General features: G+C 34.8%; 1 protein-coding gene across 4 annotated transcripts in view; it reads right to left on the minus strand.

Moving 5' to 3' along the window:
- Positions 1-15849, minus strand: part of SOX5 (SRY-box transcription factor 5) — a 997819-nt gene that overhangs the window by 386331 nt on the left and 595639 nt on the right. Inside the window, exon 1 of one of the 4 annotated variants that reach the window (XM_068560000.1) lies at positions 5963-6041. The exons of the other annotated variants lie outside the window; for them this stretch is intronic. Within the exon in view, the coding sequence (XP_068416101.1) occupies positions 5963-6000 (38 nt within the window). The 5' untranslated portion in view covers positions 6001-6041. Of the gene's footprint in view, positions 1-5962; positions 6042-15849 lie in introns of those variants that run through there. 4 annotated transcript variants of the gene reach the window in all.

Genomic DNA, 15849 nt, shown 5'->3' on the forward strand with positions numbered 1-15849 from the left:
CTGAATTCTGAGGCAAGACAAAAGTAAATGTATTAATACTAAACAGCCAAGTGACTGAAATGTCACTTAGATAACAAGAGAGATTTAAAATACAATGAGCTGAGTTCAGTTTTGAATCGATTTAAGCTTCGATACTGATTTCAAATGTCTATGAACAACCACAAGCTTTTGTTTTTAATTTTCCTTCTGTCATGTTTTATGGGTAAAAAGTCCTTAAACTACCTTGTAATAGATTACTTTCAAGCTGGGTGACAGAAGGGCATAATGACCGGAAACTGATACAAAAGAAACAGAAAAAGCATGTTAATAAGTTTATCAACAAACCTGGGTAATTCTCATGAAGTACAGATTAAGGTTCAGTGGTTCCAAACTGGCAGCATTCAAGTTGGGTTCATATTTGGGTTTTTTGTTGTTTGTTTTTTAAAACCACCTGTCCTAAAACGACATTGTTTATGCTAATTATCTTTGTTTATGCCACAATTCTGTTTGTTTACTACATTCTTTTAAAATACCATATCCCTATAAACAGTTCTCACCAGAATTCTTCTAAATCTTGTTTCGGTCTGGTCCTTCTCGGCAGCCCACTGAGCAGAATGCAGCTCTACAATGAAGGCGCAAGAGCTGGGAACAACTTTGAGTCTCTGACTCCTCAGGCTGGCAAAGGCAGGGAGTACTGCTGAGGTTTTACACTCAGGCTCCGAGGGAAAAGGATACTGAATGTGGAGAAATGCAACACCCCCCTATTGGACAAGCAGAACCACACGCCACAGTATCTCCAGAGATGTATGAACTCTCAACTAGTAAGTGAAGAGAAGAATAGATAATGCTAAAGAGAAGGGAGTGCAGTTTCCAAACTGCAGGAGAAAACACAGAAGTCAGAAAGGATGAAAAGGTCACCTCCTGAACCATTATTAGTTCCTGATTAAAGTGGAGAAATATGAGGCATTCTCTTAAGGAATGTCCAAATAAACGCTGTTCACTGAAGCAAAATAGTATGTCTTTAAATTTTTTCTTCTCCAGCAATATCAATCGATCATGTTCATCTATATAACATTCAAATTTTATATTTAATGTAAATGACAATGCTCTCAATCAGTGACAAGAAAAAAAGGACAGAATGAATGAAGCAAGAAAGAACTTGCTATGTTTCAGTCCACTTCTTGTTCAACAAAATGTTTCCTTTAAAAGGAAGATATTTCATGTTTTGGTTAAATCTTTGCACATATTTCTATCTGAGTTGCCATCATCTGAGTCAGAAACCTGACATATTAAACTATATATAAGTTAGAACAAGAGAAACGTCCAGATTATTTTATTTCCCATGCTGTTAAAACTCATTGAAATTATAAATGAGTAACAAACTATGGAAGAAAACCAAAATCTATCAGTTATATTTATTTAACTCGTCTATAGAAAGGGAGGTATTCAACATACATAATACACATCTGCATTATACACATACTCATTAGGTGGCTGGAGAATTGATTGTGGAGAGAACAGACAATAAAAATCAGACTTTAACCATGAATGCAATTTGGCTTTTTAAATGCATTATGAATGTAATACCTTTGAAATAGCTTCCAGCTCTATGGAGGAGTAATGTGCTCAAGTATTAGAACAGGCCTTATTATTTGCCTCTCAGGTATGGTGCATATACAGACTTTAGTTAAAAGCTCCCTAAGCACAGATAAATACATTATTGTATGCTGATTATACTTGAGAAACATAAGAACATATCAACGTGTGAAGTAACCATAACATCAACACATTTCTATATCTATCAACCTGCTAAACACTGAACTACCTGACATTTAACCCTTAATTGTTCTTGGTAATCAGCCAGATCGCATCGCCTGCTAAGTCTTCAGGACAGTCCTCCAGTGTGAGTGTGATAGAAGTATGGTTTGTCCACTACTTCATGCAAGCTGCCTTCCAAACTAATATCTTAGCTCAGTTAGCTTGCAAATTATTGGGATGGTAATTAAAATCTATAATCAGTTGTAGGTACCTTTTCCTCTACAAGGTAATAGAAAATAAATAAATAAATAAATAAATAAAATGAACAAAGGCAGATATCAGAACATCCTGAAAACATAATAGCAAACTTACAGGTTTACAGGTGCCATTAGGTGACAATGTGAGCAGACAACTTTCCTTTGATTCACACCTAGGGGTTACCTGCTAACTTGAATGTATTTATCACTCATGAGCACAATGGTTTAAAAAAAAGTTTTTAATCAAGCTGAATGAATCTGTCCGGGTGATAAATATATTATTACTATGGCCAAACTCTAGGTAATTAAAGTACTGCTAATGTCAGAAATATTCTTGCAGCCCATTAACAGTGATTTTTCATGGTAATTTTAAAAATTAATTTTTCACAGTACCTGATGTATATTTCTTTCTTCAGAAAAACACTTAAAAGTCTCTTAATGTGAAAAATTATTTCCTTAGTCTATATGGCCATAAATAAATTAGATGGGAGTATAAAGTAAATAGTAAGTTTTTGTTGCAGAAGGTTTTACTCTTGTAGTGTTCCCTTCAACATGTAGAAAACTGGCAGTGTGTTGTCTGTACCCGTTTTGAGAGAAGCCATCAAATAGGTGCTATTATAAGCTTAATTTGCTTCATCCCACTACCTTCAAGCCCAACTTTTTTTTTCTTTCTAGACATTTATAGACTGTCTTCTTAAGCAATCATCTTATACTTGCTTTTTAATTAAGTCTCTTAACATAAAACAATCAGAAAGTGTAACAAGTAGCTTGGTCATAAAACAATTACATTACAGTCAAATAGGATAAATATAAACATAAGGAAAAATAGAATACAATATTATTGATAGTAACAAAAAATGCTTTTTTCATTCATCAGAAACAAACTGATATTGATATTTAAGACAAATATTTTAAATATTTTCATTCTAAGAATATGAAAAAATAAATGGTATTCTGAAAGGAAAAACCCTTAGTTACAATTTTTATTATTTATTTTCAGGTAAATATATAAATTCACTGTCTTCATTTAAAATTTTTTCGGAGAGTCCAAGCGTTCGTTCTAGACACTATTACTAACATTTAGACCATGTTGCCAGTTATGTTTCCTCTAAATAGTATGAGCTAAAAGATTTTGCTTACAAATAATTCCTTAGAGCATACTTTGCCTATTCACCTCCCACCTGAGAATTGTGTTTTTCATTAATCATAGTCAGTTATGTTAGGGATGCTTGACAGTAAAAATAAAATATTTCAACTTCTTTACTTTTTAGAATCATTGTTCAATTTGCTTTACCTCCTGAATATGTTTTAGCAGACAATGAAATTGTTACTACTTCTGAATTATTTAGCAACTGTTTATTAGTCTGACAGTATTGATCATGTTCATTTCTAGGGCTGATAATACAGACATAACAAATCTATATTCCAATTTTGATCCAGACATTTAAGTTTTGAATATTCCTTAAAGTTTCAAATAGTCTACAGGTTGGAAAGGATAATAGAAGATAGACAAAACTACTGACGAAACTAGAAAAAAAAATCACATACAACTTCCAAAATACATAAGCCCCAAGCAACTTATTAATGTCCTCCAGAGCAATGTTCTCTATTTCATATAGAAACTTAGAAGTCTTCTTTTCAGATTTCTGACTAAGTTTGAGTGAACAACTCATCTATATCAGGTGAGCAAACAGAATAAAAACTTAACACTCGATAGAAATGACCTACATATTCAATGAAAGTTGCAGATAGTTGAAAAGGCAAAAAAAGCTGACTATGTATGAGAGTGTAATTACAGTATATATACCTACTTTGGAGAATATAAATATTCAATATTGAGTCTGCATGATATATACTCTATGTGGGTGACTACAGATACACTCAGCCATACAAATTCAGTGTAAACAAATAGTAATGATTTACTGAGATTTTTGTATGTATTACCAATTACCACCACAGGGGAAATTATTAGGAAATTTTATATTGTAGGACATTTTTCAAAATTATTTTAGCTACTAATATTTCCAAAGATGCTGTCTCTACTGACAACTCTATTGATTATCACTTGCTTATTTAATTAGGCAGTTAGAAAAGCATGCCTCTGGGTGACAAAAAACTGAAATTCTCACCAGGAGGAAAAACAAAATGTTAAGAGATTTGAGCATCAGAATAGGAAAGGGAAAAGTTTAGTTTAAAAAGAGATAATTGAAAAAAATACAAATAAAGTTCACAGCAGGAAAGCTTGCCTATATAAAGGAATAGGCTACAGCCTGTTAATACGTAACTACCTTTTTATGAGAACAGTCATTTAACAGGCTTACAGATCAGACGCAGAGTTTTATTTTCGATAAGTATAGAGTTGAAGAATACTATCATTTAAGTGTCGCTCTGCACATACTAGAAAACTCACTATGGTATTAAGCAGTAGTATGTTCCAGTATAAATAACTTCAATACCTACATATGAAACAGGCTATGTTTACCAAAAAAAAAAAAAGAAAAAAAAAAAAAAGCTAACTATTTTAAAGAGTTAATATATAGAACTTTGAAAAAAATAATTCAAAACTGTTGAGAAAGCTCAACCATTCACTGGAATTATGTGGTGAAGATGCACCTTAAGTTTTTTTTAAACAAAAAACGAGGAGGAGGAAATGAAAGAAAGAAGACAGTGTTAAAGTATATACGCTGGCTATTTTACTTTCTCCCCTGATCTGATATTGGTTTCTCTAATAGCTGACCACATTCAAGCATTATTTTATTCTGAATACCCCTCTTCTCTTCCATTGCTTCACTTCTAGAATGTTTTAATCTTTGTCCTTTCTTTTTTCGTCTTTTCATATCAAATTCAGTCTTTTGAGCGATGAACAGCTTGACTTAGCATATTTTTAACCAGCTGGTCTAGCACCTAGCTTGCATTGCATAGTCAGATACAACAAATGTTTATACAGAAGGTAGCTTTCATGAAAATGAAAAAAAAAAGCCTGGGTATCATGCATCCTGGCTTTTTTTAGCTTTTTTTTCTAATTCACCATACAGAATACAAAGTTTGAATTCTTTTTAATGGCAAACAAAATTCTATTTATAGTTCCAAAAAATGAACTTATGCTAGGATAAGAACTCAAATTTAAAAACTGCAGTGTGTACTTATAGGAACACGAAGAGGGCTAAAATTCTTTCAGAGCCCTGCTTTACTTGCAAAAACATCCAATGGAAGGATATTACACATAGTTCTCTAATAGGAAATACTTGATTACAAATAAACTTATTCCCATCATAGCAAAAGGGAAAACAGAATAAATCAAAATTCAGCTTAAGACAGTGCAAAAAGTGGCCACTAAAAACTTAGAAAGGGATCATCCCCATTTCTTTTTTTTTTTTTTTTGACATTTCAAGAGTAATGTACTAATAGATTCCTGTGATGTTAAATTTTCTTTAAAAAAAAAAAAATCTGCTCTCTTATATCAACAAAAGGTCATGTGCTTTACTGAGCAGCTTCCAAAGTTTTACAGAAGAATCAAATAGGAACTCATAGCCTCCGTTTTAACCACCACTAAAACCTTCTGTCACCCCAGAAATTACGAGACAGAGATGTTGAAAATGGTAACACTCTGCACACAAAAGCATTTAAAAAGGTGTAGAAGGGGAGAAAAATATCAATGAAGGAAGAAAGTAAGAGAGTGAATGAGAAAGAGAAAAGCAGCGAGTGGGAGAGAGAGAGATGCTTAATGTTCATTTAATTTCCTGTTATAGGACGTAGCCTAAAAATATTAGCAGAAATCCCGGAGACTTTGCAAATCAGTTCCATTTGGTCTGGGCAATCAACAAAAATCAGCTAACAAGATTGCAGAAGCACTAGCTAAAAGCTTCTCTAACAAACACGTTTTAAGGAAGCATCTTCCAGTGGATTCAGAGACTACTGTAGAATGGGAGAGTTGCACTTCAGTATATCAGGGGGGAAAAACTACTCACCTTTCAAACTCCTGAGGTAAATCAGGGTCAGTAAGCATGCTGGAAAAGCACAATTTCCCTTTGTCACAGCAGCCACCTATGATCGTCTCCAACTGAACCTGTCAAGTGAGTCCAAACCTTCTAAACCAATTGATTTTCTCCCTCCCTCTCTCTCTCTCTCTCTCTCAATCTCTCTCTCTCTCTCTCTCTCTCTCTCTCTCTCTCTCTCTCTCTCTCTCTCTCTCTCTCTCTCTCTCCCTCTCTCTCTCTCTCCCTCTCCCCCTCTCTCCCCCCTCCCTCTCCTAGGACTCCTTGACCAGTCTCTTAAAGGGGTAGCGCACTTCCAGCAGCGGGTCGGGCTGCTCCCCCTTCATCCAGCCGCACGCTCTAGGGCTGCAAGGCACTAGACAACCTCAGGGTGCCTGTCCTTTCCTTTTAATTCTCCCTTCCAGACATCACCGAATGTGAGAAGTCAACTCATTTAACGCGTCTCCCATACTCTCTCCTCTAAATAATAAAAGTCACACACGCACACGCATGCACACACACACAATATGATTTTTGAAAATGCATTTGCTACTGATTAAAAGAGAAATCTGTACACTAACAGAACCCCGATTAAACTGCATTTATTAACTCATTAAGCAAAAAGATTAAATGTTAGTAATAGCATTTTTACACAAAGAATTGTTACGCCTTCTCACCCTTTTCTAGGCTCTCTCCGTGCGCACACGGAAACACACACACACACACACACACACACGCTCTCGCACACAACAATCAGGCATTGTTCTGAGGGAAGAAAAGCAACTTTGACAGATTGAAATATAGCAGAGGCCCCTTCAAGGGAACCTGTAAACAACTTGTCACTCACTCTGTCGGTCTCACTGTTAGCTCGCGCTTTCCACAAAGTGGTGCGAACGTCCTGGCAACCCAACCAAAGTTTCCTCAGCTCCAAACTCCATAAAACACGATGTGCGATGCGGAGGGGAATAGGTATCCACATACCAAAATAACGCACACTCCAGGGAACAAAACCCCAAACCAAACCAGCAAATGAAAACAAAAAGATGGTCCTAACAAACTGTCCTGCTTGGGATTGCTGGGGAGGTCAGGGCGGGAAGCGCTCCCCTGGCTGGGGATCTCTTTAATTTCCTCTGCCCAGGCAGCCACAGATAACAAGGTGGACAAACTAGGGCTTTACGGCTCCTAAGCTGGCTGGCAAGGCACAGCCTCCATAGCAGTTCCAATTATCTAGATAAAAATCTGGCAGGCGAGGAAGGTAATCAGGTAATGTACCTTTGACATGAAATGACAGAGGCACATACACAAACACAGAGAGAGACACTTACACAGACACGCACGCAGAGATGGTGACTGCCCCGTGCACCGCAGCATCTGGTCAGGGAGTAAGCACACACTCACCAACACGAGATAGTGTGCGTTCTTCACACACACACACACACACACACACACACACTCTCACACTCACACTCACACACTCAGTCGCTCACACACGCTCTCCACTCCTACTGGGAGGGTTCATTCTGCACAAAAGGCTACATTACAGAGCCCGCCCCAATAAGGGAAAGAGAGAAAAAAAGCCTTCCATTGTTGAGAGGGCAGGTCAGTTGATTAGATTTTCTGTGGAGAATTCCACGAGGAAATTCCCTTCAAAGCCGAAGTGATTAACTGGGGGCTATTCTGGAAATGGAGCAGACAATGGCTCAATAGTCTGCACAGCCAATGTCCAGGCTGGCACTGAACTCACTTAAAAAAAAAAAAAATAAAAGCCAGACTCCCTGTTCTTTTCCACACGTTCCCCCCCCCCCGGCCCCCTCCGCTCCTTCCAACTTCCCCTCCCAATTCCTTTTATTTTGCAGCTGGACAACATTAAGGGCCTTTAAAACCACAAGGGTTGACCCCACAGCAGTTTGATTAGGTCCCACTTTTTTCTCCTGGCGACAGGCAGACAGTAAGTTTACTTTTTTAGACATACACAATGAGACACTACACACAAATTCCAAACAGCAAAATCAATTATTAACCTTATCATATTAATAAATTTATTCTTCATTCAAAGGTTATAACATTTTTGCCAAAGTTGATAATAACTTAATAATGAGATCCATCATTCACGGGGTATCCTAAAAATACATGTATATACACTACAAAATCGATGTGGAATAAGATTTAAGCATGTCACTATGGAGTTAAGACACTAACAGAACACAGAATTATGACCCACCCTGAAAAAAGCTGTTAACAAGGGATGTGGCAGAAATGACTTGATGCTGACATGATTTTCATTTTCAGCAGTTGGGGAAGGGGAAAGGATATTACTCACTATTCTTTCTTGTCATTAGCCTCAAATTATTTTTTAGTATAGCAACAACCCATTCCTACATAGAAAGTGAGAAAACTGTTGCATTATTTTAAACATCTATTATTTCAGCACTTAAGGGGGCTACAATCTAATATACTCTAATTGATAAAGTATACAAAAATAATTTTTTCCATTGTTAATGGTGGTTATGGGATTTAGGGAATGGTAGCTGCCTGGCTACATGCACTTTAAAAAATAGTTTTTAAAGAATTTCCTAATTAGGGAGTCTTGTTTCATCTTGTATCAATAAAGAAAAATGAAGAAGGAGGAAGGGTAAGTTACAAGGAGCAACGGGAGCTGGAGTCCGGAAGAGGAGGAGGCGCGGCGAGGAGAGGATGCAGGGAGAACACAAGAAGGAGACAGAGTGGCAGCATAAAGATAGAAACAAAGATAATGGCCATAAGGCAGGATGCTGAGATCCGTATGGTCCCAGCTGCTATCTTGCTACAGCTACTACCTCTGGTTGTTTCTCTGAAACTCTAATCCAGAAGGTCACCAGAGCAGGTAAGAAAGAGAGTATGAGGGTTTGAGGCCAACTACAGTGTAAAGCAAAGATGCTCATATCACATTCATCCTTGTCTTTGGTTTTGTTTTTATAGACATTTACTATGTGCATGTGTAAGTACACACATGCCAAACAAACACAAAGGACGTATAGGAAAATGTTAAATGGTGTGGAAGTCAGTTTAAGAGCTTAACATATTTCTATAAACATTTCTGCAGCCATTCAAAACAAATTATTTCTTGCAAAATTATCCTTGAAGAAACTGAAATAGACTAGGAACTAGACAGAAAATTTGCCAGATATAATAATGATCATCCTAATAATGATAACTTGAACTAATGGAACTCCAAGCTCATAAAGAATTCTGTTCACATAGATTAGCTCACGGATCATATGCAGCATAGAAAAGTGTGTGGGTATATACAGCCCTAAGTTTCCCAGTGTTTAAACTTTGGCAAAAGGAATTTAAAGTCATACAACTGGTTAGTGGCCCATTTGTTACTTGAAGCCAAATCTTATTTCACTTCTGATACCATAATACAGAATAAAATAACACTCCAGAATTTATACTTCAACGAAAATCCCCAGATGGCACTCACTTTTTAAGTGATTTAAAAGGCTTTCAAGTAATTGTTAATGAATTTAAAATTTGATATAATCTCATTGTCACTAAGTTAGTACTGTATTTGATAGCTGAATGAAATAAATAGTTTTAAATGTACCTTTCTAGGCTGTAAAAGTTTTCTTTCATTTGAATTCTACATTGCAAATTAACATTTTTCGAAGATTTTAGAAGTCAGCAAAAGAGAAGGCAGCTCCAAAATATTCTCTCAAATCCTGTCATTGATAATTTTATTAAATAATTGAATTGATCCAAGCAACCCAATGCTTAATAGTAAATTACCATTGTCTTCTTTTTATTTTACATTAAATGTTAAAATGTTTAAATATTAAATATGTGCTAATGACTAGCACATAATATGTGTTAAATAAATCTATATTCTTTATCAATTACCTGAAAAGTTCAAGATATTCAATTGGTTACATACCTGGTATTGTCTACATCAGAACTAACATCCCAATGTGATTTTGCTATACTATTATAAGTAGGTCTCCAGAAAGTTTCATATTGTATGTAGATTGAGATACACTTTATCATTCACTGGACATTTATTAAATGCTTAACAACATGTTAAGTACTGTGGCTTTAAAAGTAAAATTCAAGAAAAATTTCCAATAAATCTAATTTTAAAAATATATATGAGCAAAATTCAAATTAATTGTTTTATATGCAAGCCCTCTAAGGTAAATATGGTAAGAAAAGCTAAAACCAAAAGCAAATGCACTAAAAGCAATGACAAGAACTTACTGAACAATAATTAAATTGGTGGGAAATACAAAATGATCTACAAACACAGATGTACAAATATAAGTATATCTTCAGAGAGAACCAAAGCACAAACTACAACAGAAACCCCATAAAACATTTAATGAGTCTCTTTGACATTGCCACAGCAGTATTACGGAAAATGGGATGAACCTGAAAAAGTGTGCTTTTGAGCTCATGTTGTTTCCATTGTAGATATAAAAATGAGACTCACACAAACTAAGAAAGTATAAGATATGCTAGTGAACACTGCTGGAGAACTCTCAAAGAGAATATCAGGAAACAAGTTATTTCCAAATTTAACCTCTTTCAGACACTGTTTCAAGCAAGTTTTTCTAATATTTCTCTTCTCAATAAAAGGAAGAATGTCCATTCCCCTATTTTTAAGATAGAATTGTTAAATATCTTCTATTTTAATAACTGAAACTGAAATATGTAGTCACAGGTACAGATAACACTTTAATATTTGATACATGTTCCTATCATCAAGCAATAGTTTATGGAATTTGGAAGGTTATTTTTGAGAAATGAAACTTTTAGTATTATAACCACAATGAATTTAATACCAGTGTCAGACAATACCAATATTATGTTGCTTTAACCTGACACAAGACGGGTTAAGAAAATATTCACCTATTGGTTTTTTTTTCCCCTGCAGTTATTTGCTTTATCACAAAGTGTTAAAAAAGAACCCTCCCTCTCTCAAAAAAAAAAAGAACTTCCAACCAATGTACGTCTGTGAGCCATTCACCAAATGCCTGGTGAGCTCACCACTGACCTATCACATGTGCAGCTTAAAACTTTGACTTAGAGTAGACTAAGTCATTGGACCTCTTTAGAAACATACCTAAGAAATTCAACAGCCTCTCTTCCTTTTAAAGACCTAAAATTCAATTCCCCATAATACACTTATGCAAGAGAATTGGCATATAATCCCACCCTCATAGTCTTCTGTATTGTCAGTTGGTTAGTTAGAATATACAGATGAATTGTCCTCAGATCACATTTTTGACCAACCAGTGCTCTTCAATAACACATTCTTTAAGAATGTGTTCACCTTAGAAACTCGTCTCATACTTGTCTCAAAGAGATGACGCCATTCCCAGTAATAGCTCCCACTGTTTGGTATCTTACTATTTATCTCCTTCAGAAGAATTTGAAGTAATTTAAAAATGATAGCTTTTAGTGTTTGAGAACTTTGTACCAGTCACTGCGATGCACATAAAATAATCTCATTTAACATTCAAAACAACTATATGAGATACGTAGCTGTATCATCCCAACTACAAATGAGGGAACCAAGGCTTACAAAGAGAACTATTTGTCCGAGGTCCCAAAACTAACAAGTGAAGAAATGGGCAACACCAAAGTTATGACAACTTTCCTCCAAAGTTCTCAAAAGGCACCAAATGTTAATTTATCTCAAATATACCCTAACAGCTATTAAATATCAAGTGTACAGGAAAGTGCTTATAAGAATGTTTTAATGCTAAGAGAATGTTTAAACTTCAAAGTTAGGTTGAGTGACGATTACCCCATCCTCACAAATAACTTGATATAAAAGATGATTTCTTTATACAACAATTAAAAACAGTTAAGAATAGTACCCTCATGCCATTTATGGTGATAATAAAGATCAGAATTAGTACACTCATCATAAAGTCTGGCTCTCTTTTTAAATATAATTTCTGAACATTCTCTTTCTAATATGATTACAATTTTGGGTATCCAAGGGAAAATACAGTAGTCCTCACTTTTCTTATTATACTGTACTTAGCTTTCTTCTTGTGATAATGTGGGATGATAAAATGCCTCTGTGATGAGATGATGTGAGGTGAATGAGGTAGGCATTGTGACATAGCATTAAGCTACTATTGACCTTCTGATGATATGTCAAGAGGAGGATCAACGTGCTCTGGTGATCCTGGGTCATACAGTCATAACGATGTCAATAGACGGGGATCACAGGCAGAACAAAGCCGGGTGGTGTGAGATTTCATCACGCTACTCAGAGTAGTCGCACAATTTAAAACTTACAAATTGTTTATTTCTGGAATTTTCTGTTTAATATTTTCAGACCATGGTTGACCACCATGGGTAACCGAAACCACAGAAAGTGAAACTGCATATAAAGGAGGCCTATCTTCTGGTCGACATGTAACTACTCTGCAGCAGTGAAATTTCTGTCTTACAGAAAGGATCATTTCAGGAAAAGATATCTATTAGGAAGATCAACCTAACTTACACTTTAATTTTTTTACTCGTTACACAATCATCTCTCCTTGTGATAAGTGGTGTTGCCTAACTGTCGTCAGTTCATGATGTTAAAAAAGACATGAACCAATCACTCTGGTGGTAATAGTCAAGAGTCCTACTGAGTAAAAAAATCCATACAACCCACGAGAAGAGAAGCCATTCGAATGGGACCATACCTTAAAAAAGTGTTCTTGACCACCAAACTTTCTGTTATGTATTTCTCAACCTGGAAAGAAATTCAGGGAACACACTACATTGAGGCAGCAGCAAAGTGAAAAGTAGCACCATAATATTGCTACAATGTGGCTTGAGTTCTTACTTATTAGATAATTTCTATAAAATATTTTAGTGTACATCTTTCAGGGAAGTTTTTCCACTGTAGTCATGGTATGTATTTCTTGATGTTAACTAACCAGAGCAGAAATAAGAGCGAAAACTGAGTAAAATATGAAAACATTTGAACACTTAGCTTCATTTTTAAGTTGATTTCACTTGTCTATTCTCTATATTCGTCTTTGATTGCATACTAAGTAAATGACAAATCTTATTCATGGTAAATTAAAATATTATCTGTTAACAATGTTCAGCCTGTTTATGTCTAGAACACCACAGAGGAAAGAATCGTAGCTAAGCTGAAAGGAGGCCTGAGCTCTAAGCCTCTATTCCTTCCTTACTAGTGGTGTGGTCTTGTCTACAACTTTTAACATCTCAGGGAAGATGATTTTTAAGGTCCCTCTCGACTCTCAAGTTCCTATTCTTTAATCTCTTCTTTGATAAATCAATTTATAATCTGCAAAGTAAAATTTCTTACCCTTCTCAGTTTTGTTCCAGTTATATGCCCTTTTAAAACTGTTTTAAGAACAGCCCTTGTACTTTATTTTAACCCTTTAAAGAATGCGATAACTCTACATTCACACATCAATATAAGATTGTGAAGAAAAGCATCTTTTATTAATTAAAGTTAGTTTGGCTAAATTCAATTAAATTAAAACGACCAGGAGAACTTAACTGGTCACAAAAAATGACCACACTTTCAAAAGAACTAATTTTATGACTAAATTCACCTATTTACGACTCTGAAAATTTTGTGCTTGAATTTTCAAGTCACAACTTTCATTTTTTCTGATAAGGACAATCACATTTATTGGCATTATCTAATTCAATGAGAGAATTAACAGCAGTTTATTACTATATTCAACACATCATATGCGTGTGATGGCAGTGACGGGCACTGTAGGGAGAAATAAATACAAGGGATTCTGCCTTTATCTGAAATTTCAAGACATCAAATGAGAAACTCAGAGACAAACTAAAAAGCTGAAATGGGAGAAATCCTGACAGGCAAATTATGTTCAAGAAAAACTAGTTTTTAAAATGAATTTTGTGGACACTGTGTAGAACTCCTGCCAAATACACAGCTTCTTTATTTTTCATGCTATTGTTAACAAAAATGACTTACTGCCATAATTTAGAAAATAATTCAGTCAGACTATGCACAGGATTAAAATGCAAAAAAAAACACCCCAGACATTATCAAAAGACTGTATTCACTCAATTACTCAGTAAGTATGTACAGAATGTTTAATTTACACTTGTATTGTAAAGCATCTATACATAGTAAAATTTTATTGTTTATAATGTATACTTTCATAAATGGAAAAAAGATAAATTGATATTTGTAAATTTCCCTAAAGTCGAAGAACTGTTTAGGTATCAAATGGTACGTTAGTATTTAAAAACACTTAAATGTTAATTAACTCTAAACAAATCATGGGTCTGTAATCTGAAACATTTATTTTTAAGTTTTGCTTAAAGTCAAAGCACAGACTAAAAGACTACAAGCATTTGTAAGATACGTCAGCATCATATGCACATCTTAAAAAAATAAAAATGCATGCCCTTCCTGGTTTGAGGACCAAACTTCAGATTTATTCAGCCTTTATAGGTGGACCATTATTCTTAATCTTAAAGAGCAAGTCAACTTAATAAGCACTGTTCTAGTATTGAGTGTGTTCCTTGAATTTTACTAGACATATTGAGGGGGAAAAAATGAATCAATACACAAAATTTTTTTATGAGCATCTTTTCTGGCCAGAGCATTCTCATAAAAGGTGAGGACGCAAAGATAAACACTTTTTTTTCGAGGAATTATGACCTAGGGCAAAATATGGACATCCTGTTCCAATAAAAATATTATCAAGTTCTTACTAACTAGAAATCTGCGATTTTCACACAGGTTAATTCATTTAATTTTCAAAACAAATCTGGAATGTACCAGTTACAAACATTAGTTCCATGTCACAGAAAAGGTAAGTGAAGTATGAGAACAAAAATTATCTAGCTTCGGATTACACAACTAGTAATAGGCAGAACCCCAGTTTGAACCCAAGTCTTCCAATTACCAATCTAGTGCCTGTTCCACTCTACAAGAGAGCTACTTCCAAAAGTTATCACAACATAAGATTAAATGATAAAAGTATTATTTGGTGAAACAAAATTATGTGGGGATTTTAAGTAACAAGTGACTTTAAAATAACTATTTTCTGGGGCTTCCCTGGTGGCGCAGTGGTTGAGAATCTGCCTGCTAATGCAGGGGACACTATTTTCTGAAGTTCAATAATTTTAGTATTAGTTTGTTGGCGTTAATAAAATATAGATTAGAGAATCAATTGAAAACCCCAGAAGCACTATGAGAATTCAGAATTACAGTGGGGAACAAAAGCAGTATAAAGAAATCAATAGCTTTTCTGTATATATGATGACCCCCAGTTATCAAAAGATAATGGGAAAAAAGACCCCATCAGCATTACTAACACGAAAGATAAAATATCTAAGAATAAAATCATTCACATAAAGACCTATTTGAACAAAGCTTAGTTATCAAAAGGTAGTGGGGAAAAAAGACCCCATCAGCATTAGTAACACAAAAGATAAAATATCTAAGAATAAGATCATTCACATAAAGACCTATTTGAAGAAAGCTTTAACACAATATGGAAAGATATACCATGTTCCTGGATAGGTAGCATCAATATCATTTCTTTCTAAATGACAGTATAAACTTAGTAAGTTCAAATTAAAATACCAGCATATGCTTAAAACACTACACAAACTAATTCAAAAGTTTGCCTGAAAAAATAAATAAGAAAAATCATTTAAAAAATCTGAAAAAGAATAAGGGCTCAGGTAACCAGATATTAAAATATAATATAGAGTCTCAATGATTAAAACAGTGTATACTGAATGGATTGAAAAGCCAAAGGAATAGAAAAGAAAGTACAGAAAATACCCAAACACAGAAGAAAAATTCAGTATATTCTATCTAGTGAATGATAGAGGTGGCTTTCAACAAATGGCCAACAATTACCTCATGA

This window comes from Eschrichtius robustus, chromosome 13, assembly GCF_028021215.1.
Source record: "Eschrichtius robustus isolate mEscRob2 chromosome 13, mEscRob2.pri, whole genome shotgun sequence".
Lineage (NCBI taxonomy): Eukaryota > Metazoa > Chordata > Mammalia > Artiodactyla > Eschrichtiidae > Eschrichtius > Eschrichtius robustus.